At 39.4% G+C, this 25,788-nt stretch overlaps 1 protein-coding gene and 1 long non-coding RNA gene across 5 annotated transcripts in view; one reads left to right on the top strand and one right to left on the bottom strand.

Moving 5' to 3' along the window:
* LOC105551534 overlaps positions 1-1,230 on the top strand; it is a 23,847-nt gene extending 22,617 nt beyond the window's left edge. Inside the window, exon 4 of the long non-coding RNA XR_001007873.1 lies at positions 501-1,230. This is a non-coding gene — a long non-coding RNA (uncharacterized LOC105551534). The remainder of the gene's footprint in view (positions 1-500) is intronic.
* CNTN4 (contactin 4) overlaps positions 1-25,788 on the bottom strand; it is a 1,034,898-nt gene that overhangs the window by 19,377 nt on the left and 989,733 nt on the right. For 3 of the 4 annotated variants that reach the window (XM_011996808.1, XM_011996809.1, XM_011996810.1), the window contains 6 exons: positions 14,620-14,795; positions 9,910-10,030; positions 6,095-6,253; positions 3,574-3,723; positions 1,887-1,957; positions 612-846 (listed from right to left, as the gene is read on the bottom strand). In XM_011996808.1, the coding sequence (XP_011852198.1) occupies positions 612-846; positions 1,887-1,957; positions 3,574-3,723; positions 6,095-6,253; positions 9,910-10,030; positions 14,620-14,795 (912 nt within the window). The remainder of the gene's footprint in view (positions 1-611; positions 847-1,886; positions 1,958-3,573; positions 3,724-6,094; positions 6,254-9,909; positions 10,031-14,619; positions 14,796-25,788) is intronic. The other variant, XM_011996811.1, reaches the window with a different exon arrangement.

Below are 25,788 nucleotides of genomic sequence, written 5' to 3'. Positions count from 1 at the left end.
GCAGTCTTAGCTCACCGCAACCTCCGCCTCCTGGGGTCAAGCGGTTCTCCTGTTTCAGCCTCCTGAGTAGCTGGGATTACAGGGATGTGCCACTACAACAGACTAATTTTATATTTTTAGTAGAGATGGGTTTTCTACATATTGGTCAGGCTGGTCCCAAACTCCCAACCTCAGGTGATCCGCCCGCCTTGGCCTCCCAAAGTGCTGGGATTATAGGCATGAGCCACAAGTACAATATGCTTTATGAAAATACAAGTGGTAAGAAAATGCAAATTATATTTTGATATTCACTTAAAGGCAAAAATAAAATTCTTTCGAAAGTAATGATAACATATAGATAGATATGAAGATCTTACATGGTACTTGCAATTCTGGTCCTTAGCAATGGAATCAATAATGGACAGCCATGTGTTTTCATATACAGAGCAGTTGCTATCTTTTTAAGAGATTCATGGTGGACAGTGAACCAAACTTTTTACATTATCCTCTTCTCCAATCAGGTATGCCTTCAATATATATGTACCATGCTAAATTGATTGTACATCCTAAAATCCACATTTTAGAACTGAAGAAATATTAACAGTCAATGATCTGGGCAGCATAAACCATACCTTCTTCTGCAGAATACACCACTGTGGTGGGACTGAAAGGGCCTTCTCCTTTGTTGTTGAAGACACCTACTTTAACCTCAAAGGGAGAGAAGGGGCGCACGCTCTCATTCCTGAACACGTATCTGGAGGCGTCAGCTGAGGCCAGCACTGTCAGCATCCAGATCATTTTACCATAGGGCCGGAAGGCCACCACATAACCGAAGCCTCGACCATTCTGTAATTCCTCAGGGACCGTCTGGGAAAGAAGGGAGATGGTCTTCAGAAATCATAGTAGTTTGACTCCAGTGCAAAAATCGTTTTTGTTTCCCTTGTAACATTCTTGTCTATATCCTTCTCCACCCATCTTATTTGGGGTTTTGTTAAGAGTCTTTTAAATTTAGGGCTTGCAGTCAGTCTGTCTTAAACAGTTATAAGGTACCGGGCAGGGTTGAAAACGTAATGAAGATCTGCAGTCCAGAGCTTGCTCTTTGATGGGGCAGACCCAGCTCTGAAATGGTTGGAAATGATTGTAAAAAATAAATAAATAAATAACAGGACATCGGTCTCCTGAAAAACAGTATTTCCAACACGTATTTTCTAATACTAAGCTTCCTCCATTGCCAAATAGACAAAAGATCTCACTGAAGGAAGAAAAACCATCTTGGCTGAAGATCCTCCCTCTCAGAGGGAAGAGTTCAGCTGGGGGGATGAGTGATTGTTTCACTGCTGTGCTCTGGCTAAATGAAAGATTTTAATTTCTGGGGCTGTTTAGAATCTTTCAAAAACATGAAGAACCCTTTCTAAAGCTCCCACCTCTTCTCTCAAAGCCAATTTCTAATAAATTGGTGACTAACCTTCCTCCAGGTTGTTTTAAAAAATACCTCCTAAAAGAGGGCCCCTTCTGGAAGCAAAGCCAATTGCCAGGAAACTGTGCTGGTGCACTGACTCTAGTGCTGGCAGACGCTTTAAATCAATTGGCCATGCTGCAATTCAGGAAGAAAAGGAAAACCAGTTTTCTGTGAAACAGCCTTCTTTATTTTTTTTCTAACTTGTGTTGTCTTCCCTTCATGATTGTTTTTACTGTAATGGATTGAATTAAAACTTGCCTCAATGATGGATGGGCAAGCGCCATCCTTCCTGCTAGCCATTAGCTACGTGAGAGGGAGTGTCTGCACTCAAATGAATTTTCACTGTTAAAACCAGAGGAGTAAACTTCCCAGCTATGTCTAACATTGAGGAAAATAAAAAAAATAGCTTTGATGCATGTACATTCCTTTTATTCTGTGATTCATTTACCTCCCAGGTTATAACCAGTTCAGATTTGCTGCCTCCGCCACCACTGACATTCGCTGGTGTGACTTCGGGGACTGCACGTGGAGACAAAAAACAAGTCATGTCAGGCGGCAAAGGCGAATGAGGGTCAGGAAGGTTGCCTGGCAGAGGTGACTCACTTTCAATGACTACTTTGAGGCATACCCCTTTGTCTTTGGAGATCAGCAACAGCATCATCAAGAGACCCACGGCATCAGCTTGAGGAAGTGAAATGTACCAAGGAGACTGCTATTAATTACCTGTTTCTCATTCAACAAGGTACACGTGTTATCTGACATGTCTGACCAATTGTTCAGCTCCATCCCTAGAGGTTGAGGGGTTCTGGAAGGGAGGAAAGGACTGAGGTCTGGTTCTAATGTTTGGTTCTGCGTTTATTAGCCACATGATGATACACAAAGGAAAGACAGTACAAGCTCTGCTCAGGCAGAGTTTCCATTCTGGTTGGAGGGGAAGAGCGCTTGCACCACAGTTAGAGCAAGGTGGACAACCAGAGTACGGTACAGTCAGCATGGAGAAGCGCAGGGGGCCTTCCGGAGTAGCGGCCTGCCCAGAGCTGAGGTGGGCAAACAGCTTCTTGGAGGAAGAGAGTTTTGATCTGAGTGTTGAAGGAAGTGGCAGACAGAGTTGACCCCTGGCTCACTGTGCTTAACCTCTTTGACCCCCGAGTTTTCTCTGTAAAAGGGAGGAAATTATGTGAGCTTCCACCTGAAGACTGCTGAGGGGAATTAATTCAATTATGGTTTTGGAAGGGGAAAAGAAAGCAGGGGACTAGCTATATTGTCATCATGTAACTGAAAGACCCTGGGCCGCATTTAAAAATGTCTCACTGGGGCATGTGGCTGGTGACTGGGTATGTCTCCTTGGTTAAAGCCAATCAAATAGATCTAGATGAGTTTTTGTTTTTCTGAGAGTAGGGTCAGAACTCCCATTTGTGTAGAGACCTTATTATTCCTTCAACACACTGGCCTGTCTACAGCCGGGAACTCTATAAAGACTGCACATGTAGGCCTCCTGCTTTACACCAGCTAAGTAAAAGTACGGCTGACCCTGATGAACTTGTTCTTCTCTCCCCGTGCTCATTCAAGCTGTATATGTAGAGGGCCATACTAAATTGCTGGCTAGTCTTATTTGAATTAGCATGGTGTTCTGAAACTTAGTTTCTGGGAATGGTTTATACCCTAAGAAAATCTCAGTGAACATTTCTGAAGAAATTGGTTTATTTCATATTTCTATTCTAAGCAGGACTACCCCACGGTTGCTGTGCCCACAGCAGCCAGAAATTATTCTTTGCCATTAGTTACTTATGTGAGATAATTTTATTTGAAATGTGGGGCATTGTTTTTTGAAATCCTGTTAGAATCTCGGTGACAAATGAACCAATGAAGAAGGGGCTGGCTTTTGAGAGGACTAAGTGCAGTGTGCCTGTTGCTGTACAGGTGGACCTAATGAAGGAAGCTTAACTCTGGATTGAAACCCATTGCGTGCTCAGCTGGGCTTCTCCTGGCCTGATTTCTACCATTATAATCATTTGAGGTGAAGGGTGTGCTAACACAGAGCAGCATGAGCGCTGAAGAGCAGCAAGAATTCAAAGTCTTTTCCTAAGGAACAGCAGCTGGCAGAACAGATGATCTGAATCCCGGGTGCTACTCACGAGCTTCTTCTGTTCTCCGTTTCTCAGAGGGGCGGCTGGGCTCCCCAATCCCAATCACATTGGCTGCAACTGTGCGGAATTCATATTCGACCCAAGGATTCAAACCCACCACGGTTGCTGTGAATGTCTTCCCATCAATGAGTTCTGGGACTGAAAGACAACAAAAGGTAGTGGCTGTTTCACAGGTTCTCAGAAAACAAATGCAGAGATTACGCTAGGAAGATAGGGACATCCACCCATCCTCATGGTTATTGCATTCAGGGCAGTGTAGGTGTTCTGATATTAGCTGCATCAACAGTTGTTTCAGTGAAGTAATCTCAGAACTATCTCTGTATGTGAAACTAACACACTCTAATCAGATACCAGCAGATGACATCATAAAAGACACGCAGTCCACAAGGCCCCAAGCCACCCGACTCAATCATTACTATCACCCCTTCACATGTGTTTCAGCATTTATTATGTAGTGCCAGACACATTATTTCAACTGTCCTCTGAGAAAGGCAAAAGTATTCTATTCTTTTTTTCCCTTTTTTTTTTTTTTTTTGAGACAGGGTCTCTCTCTTTGACGCCCAGGCTAGAGTGCAGTGGCACAATCTCGGCTCACTGCAACCTCCACCTCCCAGGCTCATGCAATTCTTGTGCCTCAGCCTCCCGAGTAGCAGGGACTACAGGTGCATGCCACTTTGTATTTTTAGTAGAGATGGGATTTCACCATGTTGCCCAGACTTCTCCCAAACTCCTAGGCTCAAGCGATCCACTTGCCGTGGCCTATCAAAGTGCTGGGATTACAGGTGTGAGCCACTGCGCCTGGCCTACATTTATTCTTAAACAATTCTTATTGTGTCCGTTTAACAGAAGAGGAAAACGAAGATGTATAGAGATCAGCTGATTAGCAGTCAGGACTAGAATTCATCTCCTAACTTTCATATTTTTCTCATCTTTCCTTCTTAAAGCACACCCGTGACTCAGTGATTACAGTAGGAAACACAGAAACCCGTTTCTAAGGATTGGTAAACAAAAATGATAAAACAAACTGGGGTTAAAATCAACAAGATTCATATGAATTGCGCAACACTGGGCATATTCTCCTTCAAAACATCAAGGCCATATAGCCTACCTTTGCTGTCTAGAGGAGTGTGTATCTTGTTTGTAATAACTACTTGTTCATCCAATTTATCCTTAAATGAAATCTAAATAAGAAAATGAGTCAATTTGGAGGTACTGACAGAAGTGGGGATGGTATAAGAATTATTTTAGATGCAAAGAGAAATAACTGTGAAACCTTTTAAAAAATAGGAAGTGCTGTATAAATGTAATAAAGGGAAACAGGATGGAAGTGCTACTGCTAACAATTTTTGTTTTAAAGAATTTGTAAAATTGGTTAAAAAGAAATCTCAAGTCTTTTTATCCCCAAATTTATCCATCTAAAAAACTGGGTCTGGGCACAGTGGCTCACACCTGAAATCCCAGCAAATTGGGAGGCTGATGCAGGAGAATAGATTGAGTGCAGTAGTTTGAGACCAGCCTAAGCAACACAGTAAGACCTATCTCTACAAAAAATTTTAGATAATTAGCTGGGTGTGGGGGCCTGTGCCTGTGGTCTCAGCTACTCAACAGGCTGAGGTGGGAAGACTCTTGAGCCCAGGAGGTCGAGGCTGCAGTGAGCTGTGATTGTACCACTGCACTCCAGCCTGGGTGACAGAGTGAGACCCTGTCTCAGGGGAAAAAAAAAAAAAAAAAAAGGGGCAGCAAGTGAGGAGGCTCCCTATAATCCTCAGTTACTGGTTTTTTGAAAGCACTGTGTAAACTTTACAAAGTCTGTGACTATAGTCAAGCAGAATCTACTGCTTTCCAAAGTGTACCACAATGCTACACAGATGATTTTAGGTAATACAGATTGATGCATTTTATTTTTATAACTAATATATTTTTAATGTGTGTTAGGGAAAATATATATACAACCAGCACAACAGACTTTTTTTTTTTTTTTTTTTTTTTTTTTTTGAGATCGAGTCTCACTGTCGCCCAGGCTGGAGTTCAGCGGTGTCTTCTTGGCTCACTGCAACCTCTACCTCCTGGGCTCAAGCGATCCTCCCACCTCAGCCTTCTGAGTCGCTAGGACTACAGGCACGCACCACCACGCCAGGCTAATTTTTGTATATTTTGTAGAGAGGGGGTTTCGCCACGTTGCCCAGGCTGGTCTGGAACTCCTGGGCTCAAGTGATCCACCCAACTCCACCTCCCACAGTGCTGAGATTACAGGCGTGAGCCACCAAATCTGGCCCGGACATACCATTTCACAGATACTATTCCTTAGGATGAGTTTAAAAAAACCTAACTGTGATTCGATATAAAGAAAAATACTAACAATAGTACAGTGGGCTGAGGTTAAGGAAACACTGCCGCAATATATCATTTGTAGTAGTGTCTGAATGAGAACTTAAATGTTCCTTGCCACAGTGCTGTGTCCAGTATGCTGAATTCCCAATGTCTCTGAGCCAAGCATCCACTATGGTACCTGTATTGACTGCTTGCCAGCCCACGGAGAACGGAGTCCTGGCTTGAATGACATACATGGTGATGGGGCTGTGGTTGTCAGGCCCGGGTCTCCAGGAGAGCTGAGCAGTGGTGTCTGTGATTTCATCTATTGTCACAGCCTCTGGGGGACCTGGAGGACCTGGGAAAGAGTAAGACCCCCAGAACTGGAACAGTGTATTCAAACACCCAAGTGAAGGATCCACATATTTGAGTGGGGCATTGACCCATTCATTTATTTACCCATTCACAGATTCATCACTTGTCAAATCCTTTTTGAATCCTACTATGTGCTGGGAACTTTCTTGGGCTTGGAAACCACAGAGATGAATGAGACACAGCCCCTTCCTTCTAGGGTCCCAGAGTTTAATATGAAAAATGAATAGGTAAACAAATAATTACAATTGAATACTTAATGTTAATAGGGAATACTGGGGTACCACAAGAGCCCACATTCATTAATTCATTATCTATCTATAGGTTCCCACTATGGGTCAGACACTGTTATTTGAGGATACGGTAGTGAGAAAAGATAGATATTGCTCCTGATTTCATAAAGAGTATAGTCTGCTGGAAACGGTTATTTCTACCACTGAGAATATAGATTTAAGCACAAATGGCTTTAAAACTTTGAAGGTTACAGTATTGCTCTGCACATTCTGCTGCACTGTAATTACTAGCACTCTCTTCACCCCCAACCCTGCATCCCATATGAGCACACACTTGCGTGCAAGGGAACTGCTGTGAAAATGGCCGGTGCGCAAGAGTCAAAGCGCTCCCTTCTTCAAAGCAATTTCAAAATTGGGCTTTATTCTAAAGACTCTCATTTGTAGTTTCTGCAAGTCATACCTGTATTTTTCTGCTTCTCTTCCTGATGTTCATTATTTCTGTCCATGTACTTAAACCATGGAAAGGGGAGGAAATCAGATTTAAATGAAGGCTTGAAACTAATAAAGAATTAGAAGGATGGAAAGCAGCTGGCAGGCAAAGACAAAATATCAACAGAGCCAGAGCAAAGACCCGCAGCTATCCCACTTTCCAACATGAAAATCTCTTACCAGGCAGTCAAATGCATTTTTAACAAGGTACAATTGACCACCTCAGGAGGGAAGGTGATGGTGAGGGGACATAATGACAAACCTCATGCCCATTAGACGGGCATAAGGAGATGTTCCTAGGAGGGGTTTGCTAATCCCCAGTCTAGCAATCAAATGTACTACCCAAATACTATCGGGCCATGTCACAGGGACAGGGAGAAAAGAGACCTCTCACAGAGCAGTGCAAAGTTAACAGCAATTTCCTGAAGTTAGACTTTGTTCTAGGATTCACTCCTTCACCGTTTTCGTGATGCCCTAAATTCTCTTTCCTTTTTTAAAAATCACTTTTATAGACCCACAGGTGAGACTAAATTTATCTTCTCCCTCCCACTCTTGAATGAAATGTCTGGAAATCTGTATCCTGGAACTGATTAATTTTCCATGGTGACATTTCAGCATGTCAGTCTAATGTCACCTAGATAGAGCTAATGTAACCTTTGGTCTTGCAACCCCTTTTAACCAGATAAAGTCTTGAACACAATATAATTTTTTTCACCAGTTTTCTCATCCAAGCATTCCCCACCTTTTTTCTTTATGGATGCTGCACTGATGGCCTTTAAAATCTAAGTACCACAGATAGAAAAGTGTTTCCCTCTAAACTCTTCAAAGAATTAAATCGATAGGAAATATCTGAGTCCATTGTTGGCCTCTCTATAGGAAGGAAATGAAGGGCTGGTATGAATTTGGCCACTGGAGAGAAGATGGTACTTTCCTGGATTTGTTTCTTTTTTTATCTTCCTGCCACCCGCTCCTACCCATGCATAGATATGACCTTACAGAATGTTTACCAACTTTGTTTTAGGGAAGTTGACTCCCTCTTTCAAAATGAAAAATGTACAAATGTTTGCCCTCTGAACAAAACGATAACAAACTCAGGGGCATGTAGAAGATTTTGTTTCAGGCAACGGCAAAGGGAAGATTAGTTTGATTCTGGGGTCTGCTTCTCCCTCAGGAAGGATGGACTTTCTGGCTGCCATTAGAGTGCTATAGGTTAAATAGAGCAGGCCTCAGCAAATCAAAGGATCTGCAGCCAAGACTCAAAGCTGCTATAGGTTTCAAATATGAAAATCTCTTTCAGGGTGGTGAAATACATTCCTGCCTCCCCCTCTGTAATGTACAAGAAGAGCTGCAAGGGCAGAGCCGAAGGAGATAACATGAAAGATTATGGTTTTAAATGGCATATTAATTTATTGGCCTTATTAACTGATTAGACTAGATTTTCTTTTAGACTGCATTTGCAAATTCCTCCTGGTATTTAATGTTATTTTCTGTGAAATGAAGTATACAATATCATTTAAGAACTTCAAGTATTACTGATTTAAATATTCATTAGTCTAATTTATTGGTGTTTTAACTGCTAATCTGAACATTATCCTAATTAAATAGAGGATAAATTTTCAACAACAGAATTCTTTTGTCCCCAAGGTGAGGGCAGACCAGCCTGGTGCATTTTAAAATGGAAATAAACACATTTCTATAAGTTATTCTGTGGGCAGATCTACCTAGGTTGAAGGTTTTTTTCTCATTTCTAGCCCTTGTCTGCACTGTTACTGAAAGGGTTTTTAAAGGCAATTTAAAGGGGAACAAAGCAGACACATTGGAATCGCTGTTTTTCTGGAACCTCTCTTCACAATTAGTTTAAGTTGCTAACTCCCACACATTTCCCCCCCTTACATTATGCCTAGAGGATATAGCAACACTCTTTATGGCTTCCAATAATACCTTGTTCTCTGTGCATGCAGATTAACCCTGCCTCCAATTCTCATACCCTAAATTTTTATTTTCTTGCATTCGAAGTTTTGCCATGCACTCTGCCAGCTGGCCAAAGATGCCTGAACACCAACAGTTAGGGATTCTGATGAAGGAGATTCTAGCCAAAAGATTATTTTGATGTCTGGATTGGCCTCTCTTTTAATGCTATAGAAAACCCCTGAGCATGCATAGGTTGGATTCTGTTAGGTACACTGGTTTGTGAAGATTTTAATTTTCATTTAAAAATATTTCTTAAAAGTCCTTTTACAGTTCCTTTGCCAACTGGTTTGTTGAGGCTTGGAATGTACTCAGTTGGTGCTGCTCAGCCGGGGGGGCGGGTCATAGCTCTTAGGTCCAAATTAGGTCATGCTAATAATATTCAAAAGAATCTCAAAAATGTTAGTATTTACATCAACTCTTAGCTCATTTACTACATCCCAGGCAGTCAGGAAGTGTCCTCTCCCAAAACCCTGTTTTAGAAACTGAACAGCACTGTGAAGTTTAGGGAAAAAAAGGAAACTCGGATAAACCTAATGATTTTACTTAAGCTGCTGTTATACTAATTCAATTTAGCCCAGAGGAAACATAAAAAGGGGCAGTTTAATCCCTCTTTAAACTCTCTGCTTTTGTTCACCTAAATTTGTTCTAGAAGGTCATATCAACTCCAACAGCTGTAATTGGGTACTTGATTTACTCAATTATCCTTTCAGTGTAAAGTTACTGGATGTGTTCGGTGCATTTTCTGACAACCCCCACTGAGGAACTGTACATGCACCAGAAACTTCTGTGGACTGTTAGCCACTGTTTACAATGTTCAGCGTCTGCCTGACTTTTTCCCATAATTCTAAACCACTGAGGTTTTTGAAACTCTGTGCTACAGTAGAGATCATGAAAATATTTCAAGAGCAGCAACAACAACAACAACAACAACAACAACAAAATCCAATACCTCTTACAATCAGGTCTGCAGCAGCAGAGAGCCTGTCCACACTTGTTTGGACCATGCAGACATATTTCCCAGCATGCTTCAGTTGGATGTTTCGGATCATCAAATCACCAGCTGAATCCTGCTGATAAAGTAGGGGAAAGTGGCTACAATTACTTTTTAATGAGCTCTAAATATCATTATCACATGAAGGACACTGTGACTAATGGATTTATTTTACACTGGCTGATGAAAACATTAGTGATGCAAGCCATGGCCTATTAAAAATATGTGAGCCTGCCTGAGAGATAAGAACACCAACATTTTCAGAACACATCTTCGACAAGACCTCAGGTGTCTGGCTTCTCTGAGTCTCTGGAGCAGTTTGCCACCCACGTTGGAAGGATGTAACTTACATATTACATAAGTACTATGCACTACGATGGCTCTTGATCTAGTTTTGTGAATTTCTTCAGAAATGCCCTCAGCCTAGAGCCTTGGTTGGCATTCTGATACTTTAGAACTCTGTATTTGGAAAATGGAAGCAAGCCCACATGTGGAGGTATCTGCATTTTACCTCACAACCCTTTCTTACAGCCAGCATTTTTATTGCTTCCAGGTTTGAATTAAAGGATTAGGAAGACCAGATTCTCCAAGGAAATCGTGCACCACCTAGTATGGAACGGTGCTAATTTGTTTTCCAAATGCCAAATGCATGTTTGATTAGCAGATGAATAGGACTAATTACATCCTGGTTTGGATGTCTATGTGCCCCAGAAATATTTCTACAGTGTTCGCCAGCACAGTACTTTTAATATATGTGAGGAGATGATTCCACAGGCTATCACAAAGGCAGCATTTTACCTGAAGAACACTGCTACACCTTAGAGTTTGGTTCACAGTTCTGTTAATCTAAAGTTTGGAGAATAGCTGCTTGAGGAAGAGACCACTCTAGAGGCCAGATTTGAAAAACTACACTTCATTCTAAACTCGTAATGGATGACAAGATAATTTAGGATATATTGGCCCTCTTTCATTTTCCCATTCCAAATTATACAATAGGAAATTGACACAGACTCTTCTGTTGCTATTTCTCCAATGATGATAGTAATGGATGATGCTTAATGGTATTTACTATATGACAGGCAGCTTCTAAGTGCTTTACTTATATTAAACTCACTAAATACTCACATGTCCTCTGAGGCAGGTATTCTTGTGATCCTTATTTTACAGATGACGAAATTCCAGCACAAAGAGGTTAGGAGACTTGCCTAAAGTCACATAGCTAGAAAATGGCAGAGCCAGGATTTGAACCCATATAGTCCCTGTTCTTAACAATAACACTGGACTAGCATCCAGAAAGACCATATCCTCATGCTATTTCAAAACTAATATGTACTTGGTTATCTCCATCATTTCAGCACAGAGTGTCACATTCACAGGATAATGGAAGAGATAGATTTGCCAATTAGAAATAGGATTAGAAGAGATGCCGAAGCATGGAGTGAAGGAAGAGCTGCAGTTTTGATGCTTAGCTGTCTTGGGCTGACTTCTGTGTGATTTCATCTAAATCTCTTAATCTCTCTTGGCCTTAATTTACTGACTTTTGAAAGACCTTTATTGACCTATGTGCTAGGTTGTGAAAATCAAATGAGATAATCTGTGTATGTGAAAATCTTCTGAAAATTGTGAAGCATAGATTAACTCTAAACTGTTATTACTGATGGCCATGATCCATTTTCTTTGTGAAACAAACATGTCAAAGATGTTAAATCTAATTCAGGTAAAGCTATGGTATGTTAACCCAAAACGTCTTTTGTTTGTAACACTTGGCTTCTCATCCAGATGCCACTGTTTACGGATCAAGTCTTATAATTGCTCAATAAAATGAGAAAATAATTGTTAACCTATTTGACAAGATTTCTGTGAGGATTAAGGAGCTATTACAGTCATCCTTTGGTAGACACAGGGGATTGGACTCAGGACCTGTAGTACACTAAAATCCGCACATACTCAAGTCATGCAGTCAGTCCTCTGGAACCTGAGTATATGACAAGTCAGTCCTCCATATATGTGGGTTTTAAATCCCATGAATATTGTATTTGCAATCTGAGTGTGGTAGAAAAAAATCCACATGTAAGTGGACCCATACAGCTCAAACCCGTGTTGTTCAAGGGTCAAGTGTATATAAGAAAGTACTTGATAAATGATGAGGCACTTTGCAAATATAAGGAATTATCACTATTATCATCATTATTAAGATTATTGTTACTTTACCTAAGAAATTTCACATATTGGGACTTTGAATACAGGTTTAAATAAAAAATATGTCCCTGGGGAGGTGTGCAGGGAAGGTGCACATTGGCCTGAGGGAAATGCCTACACCATCTCACTAATACACTTTATTCATCAAGGGCTTAAATGTTAAAGAAACTTGTAGCCTGGATATTTCAGAGCACAGCAACCTATTAATAGAAAATTTTGATTTTGCGATTTAGAAAGTATTCTAGTTATTTACACATTTTGACTGGATTTGTGTTTTTAAAGTAAAACTGAAACAAAGAAAAAAATAGGAGTGAGGTAAGAGTCTCATCAAAGGAGACCACAATAACTTTCTCTTTCCCTTTGAAGTCATCCAGACCCAACTATTAACTAAGATCTACAATTTTATGTTCCTACCAAAGAAAACAACAGCATCTGCTTATTTTCCACCACTGCAGTCTGTTACGTTCCTGACAGAATACTCAGTGGGGATGGAGGTATCAGAGGACAATGAAATAATAACTTTCCTAAAACCTCCATAGGTTAACTCTATACCAAACATCATCTCCACCATGCTGACCCAGGAAGCTGAAACTGAAATAGGCTTGACTTCAGAGTTGCACTTGCTTTTCTCTTCTATTGTCAAGTCTTGACTCCACAGACATTAATGATCCTAGTGGCTAATACACTTAGATCTCACATGCGGTTGTGCTGTTCTTAATTTTCTATGTATTTCTCAGCAGGAGTTGATTAGTGTTAGCATTAGTTTAACAGAGGAAACAGACATTTCCCATATGAAAGATGAATGTGAGCGGCACTACGGACGGCTGTCTCTACAAAAAGGTGGTCATCAGTGTTTGACTTCATTAGGGTGTCCCTATTTCTGCCTTAGCCCTGGCACCATTCTGGCAGAAAGGCTACATGTGTCTGAATGGTAGGACATCCACTTCGATTGTTCAGGCATCTGTTTGGATTGGCTGGTGCTTGCACCATTCTGAGATTTAGCATTTTTAATCTCTCTCCTGCCCAAGAAATTGGTTTTAATGTGAGAACATTCAGCTTAATTTATGGAGAATGTTCTCGATTTATACTCTCCTGTTATTACAATCAATGTTACCCTTCCTTCAGTTGATACCACCATTAAAGTTTATCAAGTACTTCTTTTGTGGTAGACATTGGGCTATGCACTTTTCTAGACCTCAAGATATTCAATATCTCCAATGTCTTTGTGAGGTAGTTAATATTTCTCTCACTTAGCCAATGTTATTAAGCTGAACCATGTGAAAGAGGTCCAGAATGGTTTACTTTGGCAATTTCATATAGCCTTTCTCAACCAGGGTCCCAAGAGATAATCCCTAGTGAACCCAGGCATCCACTGATGTAACTAATTAACTTCTTTCCTGTGCCATCTAAAGTTGTACCAATCAGATACCACTCTTGGCATAGAATTGAGACAACAGTCATTGAAATTGTTTTTGGCGTTCTGTGACTCAACTGCAAAAACCCTGTTTGATAAAGGTAGTAAGAATGTAATGAACAGGGCTAGTACTGTACTTGGGTGGAAAATATGCTCTCACTATATCATATGGATGACTTTAGGCCACTTATTCTCAACATAAAGGGGGTGGACAGATTTTTATGGCAGCCTGGAAAGTGGGGAGGGCTCTTCAAGTCAGGGCCCCATTTTTATATTCTGCTATGTTTTGGTTGGACTCCTTCATAAAAATGGCAGTCAGAGTCAATCTTTATTGTCAATGGGACCATAGAGCTGTGTTAGAGCAGAAAAATTTTTTTTGACAATGATTGTCATAGACATAAATTGTTTTCAGATTTAACCTCTTCTTGTTATGTGTTCAATGATAATACATAGTTATGGAAAGTAAGGCATTTTGAAAATCCAATCATTTTGAATTCAAATTACCTGGAGATAGTAAATAACCCAATCAGACTTTCAAATTCAAGAAAGAAAACCCTAAATTCACAATGATGAGCCTTCTACAAGGTCAAAGGGAGTTTAATTAGCAGCCTAAAAGCAGAAGGAATCCATCCTTAAGCTATTTTCTTAATCAGATTCTAGGGTATATGATATGATATGTGACACAGAGTTTGAGATTTGAAGTTTTAAGCAGAGTTCCACAATTCAGTAGCTATGAGGCCAAGGCAAGTCATCCAATGTCTGTGACCCTTAGTTTCTAATCCATACACAGGAATGAATAATTAACCTGTAGGATTGGTGCCAGTTAGAGAGCAGTCCTGCCATACAGGTTGTTCAATGAGTGGTGCCACATTTATTGTGCAAAAAGGAGCAGGAATTAACCAAGAGTTTCTTGCCATAAGATTACTTGAACAAAATTCTAAAATAGTAACTTTAAATATATTGTTAAGTTGGTCCAAACAAGTTAGTCTGAGTCAGTTTTGAGAAGTTCATTTGCACACTGTGTTTCCTGTGGATAGTTTGATATTAATACTTACCCCTCCAACTCTTTCAAAGTGGTCCCCATCTCTGTCAAAGTCTATCAGGTGTCCATTAAATGACCAAGTAAACACGATGTCCAGCGAGTGATCATGCGTTACCTGGCACGGCAAAACAATGCTTTCTCCAACAGTGACATCCATACTGGAAGGGGGTACCATGACCCTTGTTGGATCTGGAGAGTTAAAATAAAACAAACAACAACAACAACAAAGTCTGTGAGCTCGTGAGGAAATAAAATGTAGACTCCAAGAGCAAGATGAAATACTAAGTAATTTTGCTTTATTTTTTCTGAGGCTATGACCAGCAAACCTCAGTCATCTGGGAAGCTCAGACTCAGGCCAGGAGGTCATTTTTAATATGAAAAGATGAAAACACTCATTACGTGAACCTTCTCAGAGCAACAGAACTCAGTCAGGGAGCATGGAGGTGAGATCTCTAAAGATGTTCATGGAAGGGCTTACTTTCTGGCAGCCTGCTCTGAATTGCTTCTTTGAAAAGGTTTTCATCTCTCTCCAGTTTCACTAGAAAGCTACATTTCAGCTGAGTGCATACAGGAAAAATCCAAGTTGACTTGAAGTTTGTTGGGCTCTTTTTTTCTATTATAAAAGTAATAAATGTTTTAGCACAGGGAATTTCCTAAATTAAAAGAAAATTAAAAGAAGGAATAGAAAAACAAATCCTGGCTGGGCGCGGTGGCTCAAGCCTGTAATCCCAGCACTTTGGGAGGCCCAGATGGGCGGATCACGAGGTCAGGAGATCGAGACCATCCTGGCTAACACGGTGAAACCCCGTCTCTACTCAAAAAAATACAAAAAAACTAGCCGGGCGATGTGGCGGGCGCCTGTAGTACCAGCTACTTGGGAGGCTGAGGCAGGAGAATGGCGTAAACCCGGGAGGCGGAGCTTGCAGTGAGCTGAGATCCGGCCACTGCACTCCAGCCTGGGCGACAGAGCGAGACTCTGTCTCAAAAAAAAAAAGAAAAAAAAAAAAAGAAAAAGAAAAACAAATCCTATCTGGATAAAACATCTATTTTCGTGGTGGTATAATTTCCCCTAGTCTTTTCCGTTCATAGTTTTTCAGTTGTTTTGTTTTACACCATTAAAAACATGAGACACATACAATTTTCCTTTTTCTCCTCAGTATTATATCAGCATGTTTATTCCTTTGTCAACATATTTTTATAATCTGCCTTAAGCTTATAGTTTTAACAATTTTGAAACTAGTTGGCATTTTAGCAAATTTTATTAGACATTTTTCTAATATTTATAATTAGAAATCATAAATAATGCTGCAATGAACATCATTGACAAAATGATATAGGTATATTACTTTTTTAAAATAAGGACCATCAATTAGCTTTAAAATTCACCCTTTACATTATAGTTAAAACTGGGAATAGAATGGGCTTGCTTAGCTGAGACAGCTTATGAACTCTAAAACTACATTCACACCCATAGTCCCTTATTTTTGTGCAACATGATTTCATAAATGGTGTCAGAGAGTACACACGTGAGAAGCAGTTTGGATTCAATGTAAAGGCCATATGCATGCCTAAAGAATACAAGTCTGAATTAGGCCATATTCCAGAAATTTCTATATATCAAACCACATCGAGCCAATCAAACAATTACAAAGAAGACAAACCAAAACCAAACCAAATAATGAAAGAACACTGACTAATCCTCTCCCATAGTCATGGGATTGCATTTCAGGCTATGAGGTATATAAATATTTATTCAGGGGATCTCTTGGATTAAAATATCAGCTGGGAATTTTGAAATTATATCTGATAGGAGAATTTTTGTGAGTCTTACTTACTGATAACCCATGCTAAAATTTCTTCTTTAAAGAGAGTATTTAAAACATTTTTTCTATCCTTTTATTCAACTACAGAAAGAAAATCTCTCAGATAGCTAGAAAAGGGAAATCTCTGTCCTAAATAGGTTATAATCTAGTAGTGGGATATACTTTTGCTGTTTTCTAAAAATAGGAAAAGATCATGATAAACAGATGAATGTGCTTTCAGTCAGTGTTAAATGAGTGATGTCCATGAAATGAGAAGTGAACAACAGGTACTGCCAGCAAAGAGGTAATGGGGTAGAAAACCCCTGATATGAAAACCCGAGGCTTTTGAGGACTACATAATAAAAATCTGCTATGTTGATTCACTTACCATCAGGAATAGATAGTGATTAAGTTTTTTATTTTATTTTATTTTAAATGAGGAAAAGAGGTAAGTACAAATATTATTCTAAGCAAACATCAAGGAGTAGCCCCATTTTGACTTAACATGTCATTTGACGTTTTTTAATTTACATTTTCTGCAAGTAAAAAATGAAGACTGAAACAGATCCCAGGCTAAAATAATATATCTCTATGGGTTTTATTTGATAAAGATGTTGCCTAATTCTACTTTAAATAGCTGCCCACTGATTCTGCAATTTAGATTTTCATTTTAATTCATTTATTTGTTGATTTATCCACCAAGCATGGATTGTGTTTACACGGATAACAGACATAACAGAGGCTGAGGGAATAAGAACATTCATAATAACTGAGTCCCTTAGCACTGTTAGGCACTTTACATGAATTATTTCATTTATTCCTAACAAATAGGTACTATTATCATCCCTATTTAACCGATGAACAGACTGATGTCTAAGAGTCGTTAAGATATTGTCTATTGTGCGATTCTGCCTTTCTTTTCACTGAAAACATGATATGCACATGCAAATCATGCAGAGAATAAGTCTAAGGGCATAATATAGCAATTTGCACTCTTGATTATATGTAGTCAACTGAAGATATTCAAATGCAGAAGGAATTTAAAGAATTTCTGCCATGGGGTGCAGATGGTTGCAGAGGGCTTCACTGCATGAGTAATGAAGTTACTGCCTTAGGTAACAAGCAGTGATGATTTTATGCCAAAATGCTGGCTCTAGCTCTAAGCCTACACATCAAACTTATGAGTGCGGAGTCAAATGTCCAGTCTCCAGTTCCCAAAACTGTCTCCCTATCTCCTGACAACTTCTGGACAAGAAGCAAGGAGATGGCACATACCCCAAAGCCTAGAGCCGTGTGAAATTCTGGCTCACGTTTCTGAATGACATTTCTCTCATAAAGAAACGTTCACCTCTTTATGCACATGTAGGGATCTGGGACAGATTTTTATTATTGGTAAACTTAGCTGTCTTTTAACCAAGGACCAGAGAAGTTCCCTGAATCAAGGATTATGTTGGTACAGTTGTTGTGCTGACAGCTGCTGATTCATTAACTCAGCACTTGTCGCCGATTCATGTGCTGAGCCCTGAAGTAGCAAGAATCAATGCAACGTCATGTACTGTACACATACCAGAGAGGTCTCCTAGGGACAAGAAAAGATTAAACTAAAGAGGTTCAAAAATCTCATTAGCGACTTGGTTTTCTCAAAGTGTATGTTTGTTCTCTTGTTTTCTGTGTTGTGAATTTTGATGCTTTTTACTTGATTAATTTCCTAAAATTTGAATACAAACCCTGTATACAAACAGATGGCTTCCTGCAAAACAAACTGTCTCCTCTCCTTTGGTTTTAATTCATCAAGATCAGGAAGAACCTATATTTATGACTTCTGTTCTGAAGAGTCACTTCAGCTATTGTTCTGTGCATAGAAATCTCAAAGGCAATTAGAACTCAAGATGTGAACTGATGGCTGGATTTGGATGTAATTAAATAGCAACAATAAATAGGACCAACAACATCCCTAAACTTTCCTACTTGTGGTTGGTTCGTACTGTGTAGAATGATAAATTCTGAACTCCAGAGGACCGATGCTTAAAAATATATATATTTACCAAGTGCTTAATTCTCCTAGAGTAAAAATGAAAAATTCTTTTACTTTCTACGGTGTTTTCTATAATGTACAAATGACAAAAGGTAAACTAAGTGCTTTGTTTTAAGGATTATAACCATGAGGAAGAGTTAATTATTAACCATTATTTTTAATAATATTAACTACTCAGTTAATAATCAGATCCACAATTAGATGTATAAATCACAACACGTATCCAAGCCTTATTACATTTTCACTTTCACTGTTGGTGGAAAAACTTTCTGATTTATAGCTTTTGTTATCTCTAAAAAGAAGTGTTTTGGGGTCCATTGGATAAGAATTCTATTTTTAAAACACTGCAATGTTTTATGTTTTTTATTTTTTGACAGGGTCTTGTTCTGTTGCCCAAGCTGGAGTGCAACAGCATGATCAAAGCTCACCATAACTTCAAATTCTTGGGCTCAAGCAATCCTCCCATCAAGGTAGGACTAGAGGCACGCAACACCACATCCGGCTATTCTATTCTATTCTATTCTATTCTATTCTATTCTATTCTATTCTATTCTATTGTTGAGATGAGGTCTCATTCTCTCCCTGTGGTTGCAGTGCAGAGGCGCAATCTTGGCTCACTGCAACCTCCCTATCTCAGGTTCAAACGATCCTCCCATCTCAGCCTCCTGAGTAGCTGAGACCACAGGTGCACACCACTATGCCCAGCTAATTCCATTTTTTTTTTTTGTATTCTTGGTAGAGACAGGGTTTTTGCCATGTTGCCCCAGCTGGTCTCAAGCTCCTGAGTTCAGGCAATCTGCCTGCCTCAGCCTCCCAAAGTGCTGGGATTACAGGCATGAGCCACTGGTGCCTGGCTAATGTTTTATTATTTTGTAGACACAGGGTCTTGCTACGCTGCTCAGGTCAGTCTCAAATTCCCAGCCTCAAGAGATCCTCCGGCCTTGGCCTCCCAAAGTGCTGGGATTACAGGCGTGAGCCACCATACCTGGCTGATAGTTCTTATTATCTCCAAAAATAAGTGCTTTTGGGTCCACAGGATAAGAATTCCATTTCAATGTTGCTTTCCTGATACCCTATCAATTCTTCTATTTTAGTTTATAATTTCTTTATCTTTCATTTACAGTGCCAAGATATTCACTTGTGCCTATCACGATAGTATTTAATGTGTGTTTTAGTCATCTTCATTCGTGGAAGGAGACACATCCCTTTTGTTAACAAATGTTTTGACTGTAATGGTTTTGATGATGCCTTTCAGTAGGATTGTATCTTTTTTCCTTAAATTAGTTTTTATAGGGAGAATTTAAAAGTGGGATTCTTCAAAGGCCTGGAGCTAGTCAAAGAACAGACAGCAAGCTCACCTCAAATGATACAAGGGGACTGGTCAGATAATTATTTTTAATAATATTTAAATGCCACAGAAAAGACTGCTGATTAATGATGACAATAATCCTGAGATAGCATCTCTAGGGATGAATTTCAACATTCTATAGTTGGTACCCTCTTTTCAATAAAAATCAATGCAAGATAAACTGTATCAATTCTGCATAAAACACACATCTAAAAGGCATACCCTAAACATTAGATGAGAATCAAGATTCACAGTGATTTCAAGCGGGACCAACCTTTTCACCTAGGCAAACTTTAATAGGGGTAAAGGCAAAAAACTACACTTAAAAAATCAGCTACTAGGCACATACTGGGGGATTGGCAGCTCACATGGATAAGACCTGAGCATTTCAGTGTGCATGGAGTCCGTGCAGCTGGCAAAGAAAGGGAATGCAATCTTAGGCTGCATTAATAACACATGATGTTCCAATTTAGGGAGGTAATAATCTGGTTGTATTTTGCATTAGTCAGACCACAGCTTATGAGGAACATGTTTTAGATTCATTGATACATTAGTATACCCGGGTTAGTGAAAGACCTAATAATTCCATAACAGCTAAAATAACTGAAAGTATTTGGCATGAGAAAGGTAAATTAGGAGAGACATGACAGTAGTTCTCAAATATGTGAAGGGCTTATAGGCGGAAGATAAGCTAAGGTTATTTTGCATTGCCCCAAAGTAGAAAACAAAGAGTAACTACAAACAGGCATATTTTGGCGCTGTGGAATGAAGAACTTTCTACTAATTTGACCTTTCCAACAGGGAAACAGGCTGCCACAGAAGAACATGAATCTCCATTTCTGGAGGTATTCAGGTGGAGGTGGGCGCCCTCAGAGAGGGGATGCCAGGTTCTGCTAATGGCCAGCCAGGCTGGAAAAAGCCTACTGTCTTGAAGAGCCCATGAATCCAAGCCACCTCCCCACATGCCCTTCCTGGCCACCCTGTTCACTGGTGATCCTGTCCTTTCATGAAGCTCATCGGAATTAACTGTTCTTTTTTCTTCAACATTAAGCTAGTGCCCTGTTGTGCAAAATCATTTGTCTTTTTTACACGTGTCCTGCTTCTCTCCCTGTAACTGATCAGCTTTCTGGGAGTCAGGGACTAGATCTTACACTTTTATAAGTCCCTGGTGCCTAGTTCTGTTCCTACTCATGTGAGTTGGTTAAAGATAAGTTATGGAAGATCTGTGAGTGGCCCTGTTGGAGACTGATGAAAATAAGGCCTTGAATCTTGAAGTACTATAAATCAGGAGGCTATATTAAGTATTTCTTATTATTTACCCTGACTTATGTTGAATATGGAATTTTAAAAAGGAACCACCTGAAGGTTAACTCAGCACTCACCAGGCAAGCACTGGCCCTTCATCTGGGTTTATTACTGAATTTGCTTATAAGGCCACATTTTGTTCTTTTTCCTTGGTTTTAAAAAATAGTTTATTTTGAAATAATTTCAAATATACAGAAAGTTTGCCAGAAAAGTACAAAGAACTCTTTCACCTTCATATAGACTCCTCAGTAGGTAGTATTTTACTGTATTTGCTTATTTTCTTCTCCCCCATATACATATATGTGTGTGTGTGTGTGTGTATATACACACACATACCCCTTTTCCCCACCATACACACACAAATACACACACACACAGACACACATATATACATATATACACACATATATATATGGTGTTTGCCTGCCTTCTCCATCTTATTCTTACCATTTACACCCTTGTAAATAATGAGTATTTTGGCTGGCTGCAGTGGCTCATGCCTGTAATCCCAGCACTTTGGGAGGCAGAGGTAGGCAGATCACTTGAGGCCAGGAGTTCCAGACCAGCCTGGCCAACATGGTCAAATCCTGCCTTTACTAAAAAAAATTACAAAAATCAGTTGGGTGTGGTGCACTGTAGTCACATTTACTCAGGAGGCTGAGGCAAGAGAATTGCTTGAACTCAGGAGATGGAGGTTGCAGTGTCGCCCCACTGCACTCCAGCCTGGGCAACAGAGTGAGACTCTGTCTCAAAAATAATAATAAACTAAAATAAACAATAAATAATGAGTACTTTGTGGGGAGGTATTCCAAGATTACACCAGTACCTGATGGTCATCAAACCTGTACTCGTCAGCCTTGGAATCCATTGAAGACTCCTGCCTGAATTAATGACTTTTATGATGGTTGTCAAATGGTGATTCTCCATTGCTATCTTTCCTTCTACATATATCAGCTGACATTCTACTCCAAGGAAGAGAGGTCCCCTCTCTCCCATTTATTTATATACTTACTTACGTTAGGATAAATTCATGGCTTATTTTGACAGGTGGTAATACATTACTAACATTATTTACACTGACTCTCAAATTGTCCCCATTTTGGCCAATGGGAGTCCTTTAAGTTGGGCTCTTTGTATGTTTTACGTTTTATTATTATTCATTAAGTGCTTCTTTACTTTCTGGTCCAGTAAGGTTCATGTTATACTTTTTTCCTGCAATAGTCCTAGAGTCAGTCATTTTGTCAGGGAGCTCTGGTTCTATTTTAGTGGAGGATGGCTTTGAGAAATCAAGAGGTGGAGACCCAATGTGCTTATTGTTACTGACGGTCGTTGATCCTAGGGCCTCTCAGCAACAGAGCTGGGAAATATCTGTGTGTATATACATGTATAATACCTACACATCTATAAATATTTATATATCTTATCCTGAAAACATTTCCTAATTTCCTTAATCAACTTACATTTTGTTCAGTATAACCAATCTGTCAACCCTGCCAGGTGTTTCCTCTGCCCACCACTTCTATACTCACCCACAACCATGTCTCCATACAGCTCTCCAACCCATCTCACCATTCTGCATCCTCACTCACTGTGATTACTCTTCTGTGCCAGACAGGAAAGGGAAGGTTGCTCAGATTGCTTTAGTACTTAAAATGTAAATATTTAAAATGAATACTCCACAGAACAATAAAATAAAAAAGATGGCGAATCCTAATTCTAGAGCATATGCCATTTAAAAATTAAAGTTTTATGCTACTTATAAAAAGAAGAATGAGTAAAGCAAATATATCAGTTCCCTAAAATTTAAACACTGAGTTTTTGCATTTCACACCAGGGAGAAAATCTGAATTAATACTTTCATAAAATACCTATTGCCAGGAGCAAGGCATTACTTAAAATTATACTTAGTTTTTAGAGAATAATTCATCCTTAAATGGGAGAAACATTGATTAATTTTATAATTACTATTCTCTGCTGGGTCATTAGGATCTACATTTTGAAGCAGCTCTCAAAACAAACAAATGAAAACACAGTTTCCAGTTTGTTCTATTCCTCCTGAGTTACTTTGCAGAAACAGATCCATTCTGTTAGGAAGGTAAGGAGGGAAGTAGGAAATGATGGATGGGGTGGGTGAGGTTATCCTTGAGAAATCTACATATACTTAGCTAAAAGTCCTTTTCAGGTGGTTCCATTATTGCTACTTTTGAAGGTGCCATTTGTTCTATTTGCTGATTGTCACTTATGGTGGCAGACTTCCTCAAGGTCTTTGTAATTTTGGTTTGGGAGTTCATCTTACAAGTGAAGTTTTTTCTTCCTCATGAGCACCCACTTCTCCCTGTTGTGTGGTTGTAAAGGCCTGTTATGTGAAAAATTTGGGGTTTGCGCTTCACGGCATAGCAAAATAAAGGGCATTGCACCCCACATTGTACAGGTCTGGCTCTTTTTTGGGGGTGGCCTTGCTGCCCATTCTGGCCACAGATAAATGTCCTTTAAAGATCTCCAATCTGGGTAGAAATTTTTGTCTGCCCCAGGTTCCTGGAAGGGAGCTCAGCTCCAAGTCCTGATTTTAGGGATAAGCTTTAACTGCTGAAATAGCCTGATGAAATAAAATCTGTTCAGGTTATCATAATTCACATAATATCAGACATCTATATATTTGGTTTGTTCCTAAGGATCTAATTTACTTATAATTTTGCTCTTTGGAAAATTCTTTACACATTTGATCTCTTTTAGACACATTTACTTTTCACTAACATTTGTTTTCCATTTAGGAACTATGCCTGTGAATTGGGAATTTTTACAATTTTAAAACATAGGCTAGTTCTCTTAATAGCACCCTTATTTATCTTACCTCTCTTTTGTTAACATAATTAAATGTGTTTTAAGAAGATGGGAAGAGGAACCAATTGGAATAAGAACAGTAAGTGTATTTTGGCTGACGACAAGTAAATCCGCCCTTTTAGGTGGCAGAAAAAACCACAGCACTAGCATAGGGCACTTTCACAAGTCAAGGTTTTTAATCGATTCGTACCAAGAAGCACTGCCACGTAGTATTGTGACCTGGTTCTTGGAACAACGTGTGCAACTTGACAAATGGCATCATAAGAAAACATAAGGCAAAGTTTGACCCCAGTTGGCATGAGCACAAACTGGAGCCTTCTGTAAAGCAATTTACAAATCGCCCCTGAGCGGAATGCTTACCGATCTATTTTCAAGGACTGGGGGAAAATCACAAAGCAGAGCCGTTTAATAAGCTTGACTGCCACAAATGGAAACTGCTATGCACAAGCCAATTGAGGGTGGCCAAGTATAGGTACTTGGGAAACAAGCAGCCAAGTGGTAATCAAAGTTATTAGATTTGCCTGGTCAAAATGTGTAGCATAAAGCACCTATTTCATTATGAAGACTGTTCGAATGACGCTCCAATGCTCTTGGTTGCCTCCCAAGTCTCTAACTTGGTTACAACTATTAAGAAGGAGATTTTTGTTTGTTTGTTTTTAATAAGCAAGATATAATCTGTCTTAAAGTCATTCACGGTCAACTTGTTTGTTTTAATTTTTACCCATCACCAGGGAAAGCAAACCTCCTGGGTTTGGATTTGTGCCATATTTCAGTAGCAGGGTTTCTCATCTGGGATGTCTTTCTAAATGCAAACAATTTTCTGCAGGTGCCTAACCTTCCATTATGAATAAGAATATCTCCTCAAGCAAAATAGCAAGTAATAACAGAAGAGGAAAGGGGGAAATATGTTAAATTTGCCCTCTCACATTTTCTTTTTGAAGCTCTCTTTATGATTTGAAAGAAATGACAATCTAAAAGGACTGGGAAAAGACCATTCTCAATGACAAATTAAATACACTGTATCTTTGAATCAAGGTATAATTAAAATCACTCTATGGAGTGCCTTTGACTATGATGGAAGATAAAAAAGAATCATAAATGGGAACCACAGATATCTTTTACCCACAAAGAAACATTTTCATCAAATAATAATTGGAATGTTTTCTATTTATTTCAGCGACTGCACATAGGTAACTCTCTCTTATGACTCACAGAGCAAAATAGTCCCCCCAAAATCCCATTAGTGTCAGTGAAATACAGTAAATTTTATTATAGTCAATGCATAAGAATGGCATAATAAGATCTTTGCTGATTAAAGGAATATTATTGCATCTGTTGGGCATTGGACTGCATCTACTGATACAAAGTAAGCGAATATTTACTTAAACTATAAAAGAAAGGAAATGTACACCTTGAGGCAAGGACAATGAATTCCAAAGACAATGCCTTCCATTGCGATTACATGCAAAGGAACAACCAAGTGCCCATTCATACACAGTGCAATGTGGGGAAGAATTAATATTCTGGACAGTAGATGGTGCTGAAACCTCAGCAGAAGGAGAGTGTCCGTCTTTTTCTGTTTAACCTGCTCCTGTTAGCAATTTTCTACATGTTTTCAGATTCCTCTACTTAAGGACTGCATCTTGGGAAAGAAGCAATAATTCGCATATTCTAAAGCAGTACTTCTTTGTTTGCTTATAGGTTTGAGATGAGGTCACGGAGAAGCATATGAAGCTTAAAATAGAAGGTATTAATATCTTGGTAGACAATATTAGCTACCCTGTCTTTATTTGATGTAGGTAGGGTTGGATTATAATGCTTTCTGCAAAACAAAACCTTAAACAATCCTCC

Source organism: Mandrillus leucophaeus, unplaced genomic scaffold, assembly GCF_000951045.1.
Source record: "Mandrillus leucophaeus isolate KB7577 unplaced genomic scaffold, Mleu.le_1.0 Scaffold525, whole genome shotgun sequence".
In the NCBI taxonomy this organism is placed as follows: domain Eukaryota; kingdom Metazoa; phylum Chordata; class Mammalia; order Primates; family Cercopithecidae; genus Mandrillus; species Mandrillus leucophaeus.
This window is presented reverse-complemented; position numbering and strand designations above follow the sequence as displayed.